The sequence below is a fragment of the Elephantulus edwardii genome, unplaced genomic scaffold (assembly GCF_000299155.1).
Source record: "Elephantulus edwardii isolate Elephantulus edwardi_28Jun2011 unplaced genomic scaffold, EleEdw1.0 scaffold00113, whole genome shotgun sequence".
Lineage (NCBI taxonomy): Eukaryota > Metazoa > Chordata > Mammalia > Macroscelidea > Macroscelididae > Elephantulus > Elephantulus edwardii.
In genome coordinates, this window is record NW_006399863.1 from 10669475 (window position 1) to 10683513 (window position 14039).

At 49.6% G+C, this 14039-nt stretch overlaps 1 protein-coding gene across 1 annotated transcript in view; it reads right to left on the minus strand.

The window, feature by feature from the left end:
- DOCK3 (dedicator of cytokinesis 3) overlaps window positions 1-14039 on the minus strand; it is a 310047-nt gene that overhangs the window by 12816 nt on the left and 283192 nt on the right. The window contains exons 38-47 of the mRNA XM_006892272.1: window positions 13028-13132; window positions 9498-9639; window positions 8302-8468; window positions 8079-8165; window positions 7447-7626; window positions 6803-6886; window positions 6575-6691; window positions 3969-4090; window positions 2788-2926; window positions 2165-2312 (exon numbers count right to left, since the gene is read on the minus strand). Of these exons, the coding sequence (XP_006892334.1) occupies window positions 2165-2312; window positions 2788-2926; window positions 3969-4090; window positions 6575-6691; window positions 6803-6886; window positions 7447-7626; window positions 8079-8165; window positions 8302-8468; window positions 9498-9639; window positions 13028-13132 (1291 nt within the window). The remainder of the gene's footprint in view (window positions 1-2164; window positions 2313-2787; window positions 2927-3968; window positions 4091-6574; window positions 6692-6802; window positions 6887-7446; window positions 7627-8078; window positions 8166-8301; window positions 8469-9497; window positions 9640-13027; window positions 13133-14039) is intronic.

A 14039-nucleotide genomic window follows, 5' to 3' on the forward strand; every position in this document is an offset into this window, starting at 1 on the left:
CTGGTGAAAAGAGGCTGTCACTCTGTGAGAAGCCCAAGCCACACAGAAAGGCCACGTATGTAGGTGCTCAGATTGATGGGCACCAGCTGAGCTCCTGGTTGACAAACTCTCCAACAGCAAGCTACGTGAGCTATCTTGAACATCAATTTAGCTGAGTCTTTAGATGGCTCCAGCTCCAGCTAACGAATAACTGCAAGCTCATGAATGCCAAGTGAGAGTCATTCAATGAGGCTTGTTAGCCCACAGAAAAGTGAGAGATGATTAGAGATTGTTGTCCTAAAACAACCAGGTTTTGGTGGTTGACTTCCCAGCAGCAAGTTAGCAGAAGGGCCTTATTTTAACCGTGCCATGTGATACAGAGAAGTGTCTGAGGCAGGAGAGAATCACGCCTCACTAGTTAAACCTGACAGTGCTTTCTGAGGCTGGGGGCATGAGGAGTCTTCACTGACGTTTGATGGATGAATCAATCAGTAAATGGTTTGCTCGAAGGACAAAGACAATAGTCAGCCTGAGAGGCCCCTGACAGCAGGGCCTGCTTGTTCCTCATCTTTGTTCTATCCAGGGCACCATTCCAAGTATGCAGCACAGGCCACAGGAAGCATCTAAGAAGTGTCAGAGAAGAAGACAGTGGAAATGCCCGCCTTTGCTGCCTTCTGTCATGATGCACTGATGTCTTCAGTAAGATACTCAGATAAAGATGTTGATAAGGCTGAGCATATCCTAGAGACCACTCAGTTAGAAAAGTGAGACACTGGGCTAGAAGATCTGTTTTCAGAGCTCCATTCAGGAGCACTTACCTTAAACTACCAAAGCCAACCTCCTCCAGCACCTTCACAGGTAACTTCCTAGGGACACCTTCCTTTTGACTGTCAAAGCCATCCTTCTCGACATCTTTCTAAAACAAAGCACTGCTCAATCTCTGTTTGATGCCTTTACATCTTGACAATCCTTGGCAGGTCCCAATTTGTTTTCACTTGCCTTCTTTAACATTCTGCTGGAAGTGCCTGCTCTCAAATGCCGCCTTCCCCTTTTCTGAATGTCACAGTCCATGTCAGGAAGGCAGACCAGGGAATGGGCATCAGACATTGGCTGATGAGTGTAAAGTCGTGCTTGCTAAACCCTAGCTGAGCCATGACCTGGTGGGTGACCTAAAGTCTCTCTCACTAGACCAGCTTCCACGTGGAAATAATGGGCGGGGCGTGATCTTTTAGTCTCTGTTGGAATCACCCTGTTCTGTAACCTCTGCCAAGGTGTGCCCCAGGTGGCCATGGTGCCACACTGCCAATTTCCCTCACTCCTACTGTGGGCCTTCCAGGTGTGTGTGTGCTCTGCAGAAGTAGATTATTTTTCTTCCTGAACCTCTAGGTAATAAATCCAAGATACTTCTCTTTGTCTTCACAGTGCTGAGAACAACAAGCAGACACCCAGCCCTTCCTCGAGCCTGGATACACTGGCAGCACCTGACATGCTCACACCACTCTCCTCAATTCCTATCCTGCAGAGCCAACCCCAGGCAGTATTAGATCTTTGTTATTGGAGCTAATTCCCATTCCACTGCAAGTGTTTCTGTCTAAAGAGACAGAAAATCAAATTTCACTGTAGGAACTGGGACCAGCATGTGAAGAAGATGTTAGCTCCCAGAGAACAATATTTATTCAATTGAATAAGAAATCAAGCAGTAATTGGCAAAGTAAATAGCTTTTTACAGCACCATCTCTTCTGATTAAGCCTTTCTCAGCTGAAGAATGTTGTTGTGCTTGCTGTTATTGGTTTGGGTAACAATTTCCAGGGTTAATTTTAGCCTTCAAATTTATTTCTTTTACTTTGTCATCATGCTTGATTCCTTAGGACAAAAGACTCCCTTTTGTCTTAACTGTACTTTTAACTCTGGACGTTTCCGTGGGGAAGAAGTGAGCTTCCTTCCAGGCTGTGTGTCCTCCTACAGAGGTTGGGGGGGGGGTGACAGCTGGGTCCACTGCTCAAAGCAGGGTGAAGCCAGCCAGAGAGAGGTCTAGAGGCAGGTACTTGGGGTTCTTGGTGCTGAAAGCACAGAATGAGCATCCTCTAAGTCATGGGCCATTCTCAGAGGTAGAGTCACAGATGAGAGGAGGGCTCCCAAGGCCCTCTCCTCTCTCTTCTGTAAGCGGCGCCCTGCCATCCTTACCTCGGGCACTGGAAGGGGCAGAGGTAATCATCTGGGATGGTGCTGAGTGGGTGGAACTCAGGCTGGAGGAAGAAGGGCTTGCCTGGGACGAGGACAGAACAGACACGTTGGTGACTGAGCCCTGGTACCTGGGATTGGGATACGCGAGCTGCAAAGGGAGAAAAGTCAGCAGGACAGAGGTCTGAGTGGCCCGGAGTGTAGGGCTGGTCCAGAGTTGGCTTCTCCACGCTCCAAGGGGGCCAGACCTGGTGCCTCATGCTGCACCCTGCCCCTTACTGGGAGTCACCCACCCCACCCACAGGGAGTGTTGTTGTTGGGTGGGCTCTGCGGATGGTGCCCAGGGGAGAAGAAGGGCTTAGCTGTTAGTTAGGTATGCCAGATAAGAGGGTTTTCTGGCAGAGAATCTGTCAAGGTAACCAGGACTGCTGTTGGGTGTCCATCTCAGGAAGAGAGGCCTGGGAACTGAGGTGGGGCTACTGTGGATGTCTGTTAGCTGGTGGGGCATGCTCTGGATTCCTGGACTGGAGTACTTGGCAGGACGAGAACCTCAGATAAGACCAGCCAGCCAAGGTGAGGACTCAACCCTGGTGGCCTGTCCTGTCCTCCGTGCTCAGCTCTGATACCTGCATGTGGTGGTACAGGTCCTCGGGAGCCTCGCCCATGGCACTGTCGCCCAGCATCACCATGTTTCCCGCTTCGCTAGATGCGTGTGAGGAGAGAGAGGAGGAGGAATGGCGGCCTGTGCCCATCAAGTTCATGGGGCTGCAAGCAAGAGCGGGAGAGAGGGAAGAGTCAGGCTCAGAGTGGAGCACCTTGCTGGGAGTGGGGGGCAATGAAAGCGATTGTGTCATGTTTAGGCCCAGCACCAATGCTTAGACCCATCTGAGGCCTGGAGTAGTTCTGCGTCCCTGCTGCTTGGGGTGGTGGGGGTGGGGGTGGTCCTTTGTTCCAGGATGATCAATGGTGGCTGGAATGGCATGTCTTCTATTTAGAATTAAATGACACAGGGCCACTCAGTTTCATTTAAGTAGCAGTTCACAGACCCTCCTTGCTCTGGGCTGTTCGTCTGAGCCAGTGCCTGCTCGCTGTCCACACCAAGACGACATTTGCTCCTATGCTGAGTACCCTGTAGAGCTGGCTGTGAACGATGAGTGGGCTTCCTTCCACATCTAAAGCCACAAACTTAAAACTTTTGTCACGAGCACGCAGCCCCTCACTCAGTCATTCTTTCTCATTGACTGCGAGGCCACTATGCTGACTTGCTGCTCATGAAGGCAAACAATCCCTGGTGAGGGGCTCCTGCATGCTCTTCTCCCCAGAATCTTCACTGGTGGCCATGTGGGTCAGGATCTCTGGGTCCAGAGCAGCTATGCTTGGATGTTTGTATCAAGAGACCATTCTCTTCCTGAGAACTCTCCTCAAATCCAGAAGCCAGACTGGATAACGCATATTCATAGCTGGTCTTGGCTTGCTCACAACTTGAGGTTTCTGGAAATGTTAGGCCCTTGGCCTGGACCTTTCTCCGTTACCTCCCCCTAACCTCAACTCTTTTCTGCCTTTCAAACTTCTATTTATCTTTCAAGATTTACCCCTCGATGTCCCTTCCTCTGTGTTTCTACAGTACCAGGTGGGCCTGTGTGACACCCAGAGTAGACACTAGCTGGATTGAGGGCATCAGTCTGGTGGCAGGAGCTGGGGCAAGTGTGTGCTGTGTGCAGCATGAGGGCACTTGAGTTAAGGACAACCAGATACTATTTAGGATTTCGTGCTAACCCTTGACAAACTTACTTCTTGTGGGCCATACCTGTGCCGGTGGGTCATCCTCATGCCCTCAGGGCTCATGGGACTGTGGGATGCCAGGACATTTCCCCGGGGGGTGCTGGTGCCTGAGCAGGCAGGACTTAGCTTGTCCAAACTTGGAAATTCCTGTGAAGTATAAATGTCCCTTTGTCAGAGAGTAAAGAATGAACAGGTAATTAAAGGACAAGATGGAATACTAGTTGATGGCAGAGAATAAAAATCAATATGGAAGAACAACATACTGCTGGCTGAACCTTAACTGCTGGCTGCTTCTGTGCAATGATCTTCTCACAACTGCAACACCCTCTGAGCCACATCAGAGGTCGGTTAGAGAGCATGGAGCCCTGGGCTGTCCCCACCAGGAGAAGCTAAAGCTCACAGGAATGCTGTGAGGAGACTTGCTCCTTGCAGAATCAGTACAGCAAGGACTGGGAAGCCGCAAAGTGAGCCTGACTGGGCATCACTTATGCAAGGCTCGGGCTTAGGTCTTACTGGATTGCTAAATGGCCCAGCTTGGAGAGACCTGAGTGGAGCTGCCTGTGACACAGTTTATGGGGCCACAGGATGCAAAATCTGGGTGTCAGTAACTGAATGAAGAGCACAGTTCTATTTTAGCATAATTAAATTCTTATAAAGTACACGGAGGTCTTGAGGGAAGGGCCCTCGTGGGTGCCAGCAGGGTGACTTATGTTCCTATTTGTCACTCTGAGGAAACGAAGCAGGGTGTCCAGATTTCCTCAAATCCTTTACCGTCCTGGGAGCACTGGGCATGTTCTTGAATCAGTCGGAAGTAGGAACAACAGGTTTTTCACACCCTTCCAAAGCATGAAGAAGGCACAAATGTGCTTCTGCAGCCCAGAAGACACCACATGTATGCTCTGAAGACCTGATGTCTGTGGACGAGCATTCTTTCGGCTACAGAGACCTCACCTCACTGGCTGCAAGCAGAGAACCTCTCCAGCAGCTAGGCTCTGATCGCCTTGGCCACTTGCTGTGACTGGACTCAGGGGCCAGGCAAGCTCTGAGCTCTTACTACCAGCAGGAGGTGTGAAAGCTTGAGAGGGAATCAGATTCAGTGGCATTATTCAAGGGCTCCCCCCGACTCCCACAATTACTAAATGCTGCTGTTGTGTGCCACATAGTCAGAACTGACTCATAATTGACCCTCCAGGAGGTTTTCAGAGGCAGTTAACTGTATGGGAGAAGACTGCCTATCCCTCTCTCATGGAGTAGCTGGTGGATTCGAACTATGTACCTTTGGGATTGCAGTGTAGCTTCTTACCACTGACCACTAAATTGGACATGCTTTTTAAGAACAGGAAGCTCTCTGGTGGCTTAGTGGTAAGGAGCTGCACATGCCAATCCAAAGGGAGGCAGTTCGAATCCACCAGCTGACTCTATGGGAGAAAAAAGGACAATTTCTTGTATGATCTAACAGCTTTGAAAACCTATTGGAGGGTTAGCTACGAATCAGTTCCAACTCAGTGGCACTTAATAACAACAAAAATAGCAGTTTTAAGAGGAAGCTAAAAGACTTTCTTGCATATTTTACCTTGAATTTAGGGGGGATCATTACAGAAAGGAGGAATTCTAGCCTCTGCGGCTCTCCTCTGGAAAGGATCCCATGTCCCACATGACAGACATGCTTCTTTACTGTAAAGTTAGGAAGTGTCCACACTTATGTGAAAACAGGCAACATCTATCTTGGGGGCCTGGAGGACCTGAGATGACGACCCTCTAGCATCCAAGAATAAGACGGGTCAGCTTCAGGAAGGCCAGGCCTCCTCAGGGCCCAGCTGGACAGCTCTGCTGTCTTGCTATTTATACCCACTGCTCCTGGGTAATGAGGTGAGGACTTTACTGGGTGACAGGAGGTAACTGGCCTTACAGCTCTTGGGTACTTGGGAGCCAGTCTGATGATTCTAGAAAACACTTGAAATTTCCCTGTAGTTGAAAAAAGGGGATGAGTGTCAACAGTGCCTGCAAAATCCCCCGAGAGAAATGTGCTCTGGCATCAGCCACTTCCAGTAGTCATCAGTCCTTCAACCAAACTCTGCTGTTGATGCCTAAGAGACAGGCTAAGTCGAGGACACTTCATGGGGCCTGGGTCAGAGACTACAATCCTACATGATTCTTTAAAAGACACCCAACATGACGGTTCTGCCCAGCCGAGCTCTCTCCAACTCTGGGTTAAGTAGAAAGGTTGGAGGGCATAGTGTGGGAGGAAAGAAAGGCAGTCAGATGAGAAGGGCAAAGAGAGGGACATGAGGCAGTGAAAGGAAGAGGGAGAGACGGGAAGGAACCTCTAAGAGGTTCCTATTCATGACTATGTAAATTTTAGTTCTTTCTTTCTTCATATGAAGCTTCTACTCTGGATCGCAGTGTGGAAAACAAGTTCCTTGTCCTTGAACCTGACTGCTCCTTAGGAAGAGACCAAAGGTCACAGCCAGCCTTTGGATGTGGCACCCGCTCTGCCCCCTGCCCCTCTATGGTGACGGACAGCTTCTCCCTCCCGTGCCCTCCATTATCTTCCTGTTTTTTGGCTGCACAGTTCTGAAGGTGGTGAAGCCTGGCCGGAATGCAGCAGGGGCAAGACGGGGATCGGCTTACGTGGTACAGGCTGGCCCGCATCATCTGGAACTGATCAATCAGCTTCTTATGCAGAGGCCGCATTTCGGGGTGCACAAACTTCTCATGAACTGCCAGCCCAACACCAAGGACATGGACCTATTAGGGAAATGGTACCTGTTAGTCAGGCAGAAACCTGGGAATTGCAGTCATCCTGAGGCACCTGGACTCCCCACCAGGTGCCTGGTCCCCAGGCCGTGGGTGGCATACCTGTTCCTGCATGAGTTCTTTGAGCTGGGTGATCTTTTCCGCATCTCCTGGGTGCTTGGTGATGTAATCTTTATCAAAGAAGGCCTTTGAGAGGGAAGGGCAAATGAGCAGACTTCCCAGGACTGGTACTTCTGTGGGCCCAGGAAACTTGGGCCTCAAAGAGCTGCCTCTTCATAGAAACACACACTAGCACAATCCCAGCTGACCTGAACCTGTGCAGTCACAACTGCCCTTCTTACAGCTGAGAGGACTGGAGGTGGCTAAGTCATATAAGCCTAATTTCTCATGGGACCTGACGGTCCAGGTGGGAGAGGCAGAGGAGGGGGCTGAGGAGTGAGGGCTGGCTGAGTGAGGGCTCCCTTTTCACAAGGTGCTGTCCAGGTTCCAGGGTGCCTCTTGAACACTCTCCCATAATCAGATGGATTACCTAGCTGTTCAGAGTTCAAAAAATAAAATGGCAAGAAAAAATTCCCACCAGAGAGCTGTGGCACAGAAACCAAGAGTGACAGGGAGATGTGGCCTCATTCTAAGTCAGCTGGGCTTGGTAAGGAGAGGGCTAGCTGGGAAGGGGTCCTGGGGAAGAGGCTAGGGTTGTGAAACAGGAGGTGAGACCACCAGTTCTCCCAGGCAGGCTCCGGGCTCACCTCCTGATAGCGTGCGATGCCCCCATTGACCGCAGCGTCGATGACACCGTTCAGACACATGCTGAGCAGGTTGATGTTACCATGCACCTGCTTGTGCTGATACTGGCTAATCAGGGCACGAAGCTCCTGGTTCTTGTTCTCAACCACTTGGATGGCATTCTCCAAAGGGCTCACCTCCACCTGGGGGCACACAGAACACCGTGTCATCCTAGGGACTCGAGGACTATTTGTCATGCTCCTGAATGTAAGCATCCAAGATCTTGAATGCTGATTCGTCTGCCAGGTTTATGTGGACCAGAGATTCTGAGTCCTTATTACTTTTTTTTTTTTTAAGGCACTGAGAAGTGCAGCAGGATGTGAGGTGAGTGAGCTCTGGCTTCCTGAACCTCAGAAATGAGTTTCCTCATTTTATAAAACAAAAGATTTAGAATTCCTGCCCTCCGGGCTGCTATGTGGATTACATGAGGGAAAGCAAACAGGGCTGCCAGTTCAGCTCTGACAAGCAGAGGTGTAGGCTGGGCGGGCAGGTGGCCTATGCTCGTTTTCTTTCCTCAGTCCTTGTGAGGGGTCTCTGGAGTTTAGAGGGCCGAGAGAGCAGCTGTGAATTCTCCATCACCTGAGACGTGTCTTACCAGCTCCCTCCTCTCTACTTCAAACCATCGAGAGATGCCAGGCAAGCTGTGGGTCAGGGTCAGTGTCGTGCGCTCAATCCACAGACTCTGCAGGGAGGCACAGGCAGGAACTGGCTGTTAGGCAAATCCCAGCACAGCCCACCGCGCCCAGGCCAGTGAAGACTTCCTGGGCTTTCCCAGTGCTCACTGTGCGCTCCCATCCCATTGTCCTCAATTTGCTCACCTTGAATTCATTCTCCTTGTCCTTGGGGCCTTTGTGAAAAGGCCTGTCATAGCGGAACTTCCTCACATTGTTGACACGGTAGAAGCTCTTGACACGGTCAGGGACCCTGTCCATCTGCAGAACATCCACATAATCTGGAATGGGCGTCACCGCATAAATCTGTAAGTCTGGGCAGGAAGTAAAGGGAGAACTAGACTTTCCAAAGAGAAGGTCATGGAGTGGTGACCTCTTCTGTCTCACGGGGAGAGGAGAGCACTGTGGTCTTGTTTCCTGTGGGCAGCAGCGGGGCAGGCAGAGCATCCCAGGGGGCAGATCAGACTCAAGCACAGTCTATCCAGTCTCTCCATTTTTATCCCCCACTAATAAGTCTTACAATCACTCAACCAAGTTAACATTCCAACAATCAAGTGGTCTCTCTAGCATCCCTTCAGAAAAGAAGAGCAAAGAAACCTGGAGAAGGAAGGTTCCTACCCTGAAGATGTGACAGGAGGCTGCAAGGCTGCTTGCCTTAGGTAAACTGTATTTACTGCAGAGCAATCCTTTCACAACAACAACAACACAGTATCTTTGGGAAGACAACAGGTGGGAGTCTACCTGTCCCCACTCTCTGGAACAAAGGTGAACAGTCATGGTGACTGTCACCTGGTTACCTGGTCTCCAAGGAGACCACATGGGGTGGTGAGGGGTAGGGCAGTGTTCATATTCAGATTCAGAAAAGCCACCAAGGGCAGAGACACTGGTCACTCCTCTAGGCCCTCATTCCTGGGGCTGTGTCTCATTTGACCTGACCTTTGACTAGGGACATGTACAGTGCATAGGGAAATGGAACACGGCACTCGTGACATCCCTGCAGAAGAAATTTGGCTGGCCTTCTCTTTCCAGTGACTGCTCCCAGCTGGCTGGATGTGGCTTTCCTTTCGGGTCAGGGTGGACCACATGTTGGCAGGAGGGAAGAAAATCCCATCATCAGCTGTGCTGACAATGAAGCCACCCACGGCTAAGGCCCGACACTGCCCCCTCTGTGAGGCCCAAGTGCCCGCTCCATGGGGTCTACGGGATGAGGACATATTCTAGCTTAGGACTCATGAGAGGCCTCCAGCCTGCATGGTTAACAACACGGCAGGGGCCAGATGACCAGGTGGGCCTCACCCTCCAGGGCCCTGGACTCCTCGTCCCCACCACAGATCAAAAGATACACTGGGCGTCGCACTGAAGGATGGCGTCGTCGGGGTGGTTGGGGTGCTGCATGGCGACAGCCTGCGGGAACTCGCTGAGCATCCTCTGCTGGAAGGCCTCCAGCCGCTCATAGTCGTGGCCTCGGCACACGTATTCCTTGTTCTGCCACAAATGTGAGAAAAAGCTCTAGACCTAGCTCCTCACCGCCTCAGGGGTCCACCTCACCCCTCCAACATCCCAGGACCCTCTCTGACAGAGGGCACAGGGCACAGCACTTGGCTCCTGTTCCAAAGGGTTGAAACTCAGGAAGGTTTGGATGGTTCTGCGGTTTGGCAGCCACAGGAGTGGGGTACAGGCTTCAGGAAGGTAGAAGGAGTGTAGGGTGCAAGGTGAGGGGTGGGATTTTGGGAAAAGCCAAGCCTGAAGAGAGTTTGGAAAGTATAACCTCAGTTAGCTCAGCAGAGGGAGTGGGGACGGGCAGGGAGAATCAGGGTAATAATGCCAAGACAGGAAGTGGTAGATGCAGAGGCCAACCTGCTGGCCAGGCTCAGAGATGTTGTGTAACAAAAGAATTTTAATTAGGGGGTGATCAGGTGAAGAATCACTTTTGTCAAATGGGAAAAAGAGACTAAATACTGTCTGGAAAGAAGGAGGTATGCAATAATTGTTCAGGGCATTAATAAATTCCTTTAGCAACAAATTTCTTTGCAAAATGTCAACAGGACAAACGGACATCATTTTAATCTCACACTGTATGAACCTTATGCTGTGAGGCTCAGGGGAGGCTCCAGCTTTCGTCTCTGTGGAATGAAGCCTGGACAGTGCACCTCTTCTTGCTATTCTATCTGCTTTGGTCCCAGCAAGCAGCTGGAGGAAATCCCCCTGAAACCCGCTGATGACATCTGCCCATCCACTCAGCTGCCTCCCCAGTGTGACTGACACAGCAAGCACTGGCTGTTGCTCCTAACAAGTTTCAGAAGGCTGGAGGCTCACAGCCCAGGCATGCTTTCCACAGGAGTGCTGACCACAGGCTCAGCCCAGAGGATCGCAGTCACTGTACAAACAAGGTTTCCAACCTCTGTCCTTTCCCCTTCTCACTACTGGAGAGCTCGGCTAAGGTGGGCTACGCATCCTAATGGGTCAGAATGGAAGGGCATGATCAAAGGGGAAGTCAAGGTCAGCAGGGTCAGACTAGCTAGAAGAGACCCTTGTATCTGAGTCAAAGGACAGGCACTGCACAGCCTTCGAGAAGCAGACCTGGCTCCCATGAAGAACTGGCCTTTCTGTGTTCACTCACACATGCACTGCCCTCACCAGTGTCTGCTCATGGGTCAAATGAAGAGAAACAGAAATTTCTCTGAGAAGGGAGGTTTTATGCTTTCCTCTCCTTGCAGATTAGTACATAATCACATTTGTGAGGGGAGGCAGGCAGATGGTCCGGAGGAACCAAGCTGACAGAGTTCAAGTAATAGATGGCCTGTGTGTTCAGCGGGTGAGGGAGGAGGCTGGCCGTCTGGGGAAGGTGCACAGCAATGACCTTGAGGTTGGCTGTTGGGCTCACTTTCACCTGGGCGAGAGGCCCAGCATCCCCAAAGAGACAGATCTGGCTGCTGCTGCTGCTGCTTTGCACTTTGTCTTTCCACCTAAAAGGCACATTACTCCTACAGGGATTTATTCCATCTGCCACAGATGAATCCAGCATGTGGTCAGATGGGGGCTCTGAATGCACAGTCTCTGGAGCCTGCTCCTTGTGTATAGGGGAGCCTGGACATTTAACACCCCAGATGCTCCTCTTCTATTCTTGGAGCTCCTCCAAACCACATTTGAACACTCACACTGTATTTGGGAGGACTGTTTGGATGACCCAGATAGAGGTTCTATGCCAGGTCCTACTTGTCAGAAAGCTCTGAGACACTGACGTGCTCTGACATGAGCACAATGGGTGGGGACACTGCTGCTTGGTGGGGAAAGATTGGAGGCTTGGCTTTGTAAGATCCTAAAGAATGATGTTTTGGAGTGAAATAATGATTTCACTAAATTGTAGGACTAGACAAGGAGAATAAAACAGCAATGAGGCATAATTTATAAAGATAAAATGAGAAAGGAACAAATTACAGGGCCAGAGTCATTAGTTTGACAAAGGACTTTCTTGAGATGCTTTTAGTTTCTACTTTTTTACTTCTCTTCTGCTCACCTCCACTTCTGTTGCTGTTTTCTGATCTATTTCTGAAATACCTGGGCTAGACAGTCAGGAGACAGGGAAGGAGGTTCTTCCTCCTTAGAATATCCCACTACTAATTCCTAGTCTGCTCCCCAAAACACTCCCCCAGAAGAGAACTAGAGTCCAACTGGGGATCGCAATTATAGCGTGCTTGCTGCACCTGTCAGCAGTGCTGGTTTTCATACAACAACGTTTCAAGCCTAGGATGATTACTGCACAGGAAAAGGGCAGGTTGACCTGCTTTCATCTTGAAATATGGATAGCCTAGACTCCATTATTAGCAAACTGAATTTACTGAAGGAGCCATCAAACTTAGGTGGCCCTTGATGCTATAATACTAAGCTTGTACTGCTCATTGGATAAAGAAATTTCTCCAAGAAGAGGGGATCCCAGCATATCAAAGTGGTCCTCAGAATGGCTCCCTGTGAGCACTGCTTGTAACTTGAGTAGGAAATTAGAGCTGGGGGCAATCAGAGTGTCTTTTAAGTCTCAGCTGCAGCCACAGGGGCCCTTCAAATACAGTGGCATTTAGGTCATCTGAGAACAACGATGCCCCCGGGACTCCTGCCTCTGTGTTTTGCTGAATTGAAGAAAAGAATCACAGAGTCTGACTTATGTCAGTTCATTATGCTCAGCCATTCTCTCCAATCTGCTTATATCCCAGTGCTAGCTTTCAGGAAATGGTGAGGCGGAGAACTGGCTTCCTAAAAAGGCTTTCCCGCCTGGCATTCCCTGCACAGCTTCAGGGGCAAGTGGACTGTCCTCTGGGTTCTTCCCCTTTAGTAACTCTCCACCCTGGCCATGCAGTGTAAGGTGCAGCTGGTGGGGAGAACCACCATGTGAGATGACAAACCCCCAAAACCATATCTTTCAGGTCAGGACTGAGCTGGCACCCAATCTTGCTAAGAATAGCCATGATGGAGGATTCCAGGTGCTGGTGGCAGAAAGGAGAAGGTTTTTAACCATGTCGGTGGGGCATTTTCAGAACTCGGTCACTTTCTGCTCGAACTCAATTGATGTGGTAAGAAAACTACCTCCATACATTTACTAGTAGACACAAAACATAATAAATTTTTAAAAATATTATATTTTAATATTTAAATCACTTTAAAAAAGCGTCTAAATTTGGCAGCTGCCTGCTCAAATAAGGCCAAATCAAGTCATCTGTTGACAGCCAATCCTTTGAAAAGAAATATTCAGTAGAATAAGCAAAAAGCCAGAGACAGAGAGAGACACAGACAGACAGACAAAGAAAGCGAACAAAAAACACTATTCAAGAATTCTGTGTAAAACAGAAGTCTCTGGCTGGGACTGCTTGAATGGACTCACCCGAAGGAAGAAAGGAAACTTCCTGCCGTAGAAGCCAACTCGGAAGAACTCAGGCTCCAGGCGCTGCTGCTCCATGATGTTGTCATAGTAGCTGGCCTCCATTTTCTGTGAATGATAAAGGCCCGTGAGGATGGCTGTTCAAAGCATGTTCCCCCAATCCCAAGTAGTCACCATTTTCTGGAAAGATATCATGGCAGCTGGGTAAGAAGGGGAAGAGCCCCGAGCCATGCCTGTCTTTTCTCAGACTGCTGCATCGAGGAGGAGGAGGAAGCCCTTTGCTATCAACATCTGACAGTGGAATGGGGACAACCTGCTGGCTGCAGCCCTGTCCAACTTCTTGCATGCTCCTTTCCCAGAAGGTGGACCCTCTGCTGCTTGAAGACTCAAGCTGTCTATACCTGGGACCTCACGTCCACACTGACATTTTCTGCCCAGAGATCTCTTGATTGAACCAACACTCACTACACAGGTTGATTCCTACTCCAGGTTGTTAGTCAACAGTGATTCTCAGCTCTAGTTCACGTCAGTCCAACTGTATCTGCTCTTGCTCATCAACTTGGGACTGAAGACAGTAACAGAATGAGGAAGGCTAGGTTGCCAGAATCACTGGTATTGGTCCCAGTTTGGGAAACTGTAGATTTTAAAAATAAACGGCTATCCATGATGCCTGGCATGGTCAAGGCAGGTAGATGTTCCTGTCTTGACTGACTTGGCTTCTGGTTCAGAAAAACTCACTGAAATTGGAAAAGACAGTCCTACTGGAGCCCATCCAGTTGGTCTGCCAGGGAGCAGCTTCAATGGCTGGTCAAGGGTCATGGTGGGCATAGTTAATGATGACTGATTTTATAAAACAATGAATGGGAATGCTTGAAACACAATGTGAATGAAAGACAGTGTGAAACACAAAGTATATGAACTCTGTAAGCAAACCAGTAAATTATTTTTTTAGAAAAAAATCTCCCATGTATATGAACTTTATGAACTTTGTAAATAAACCATTATACATTTTTTT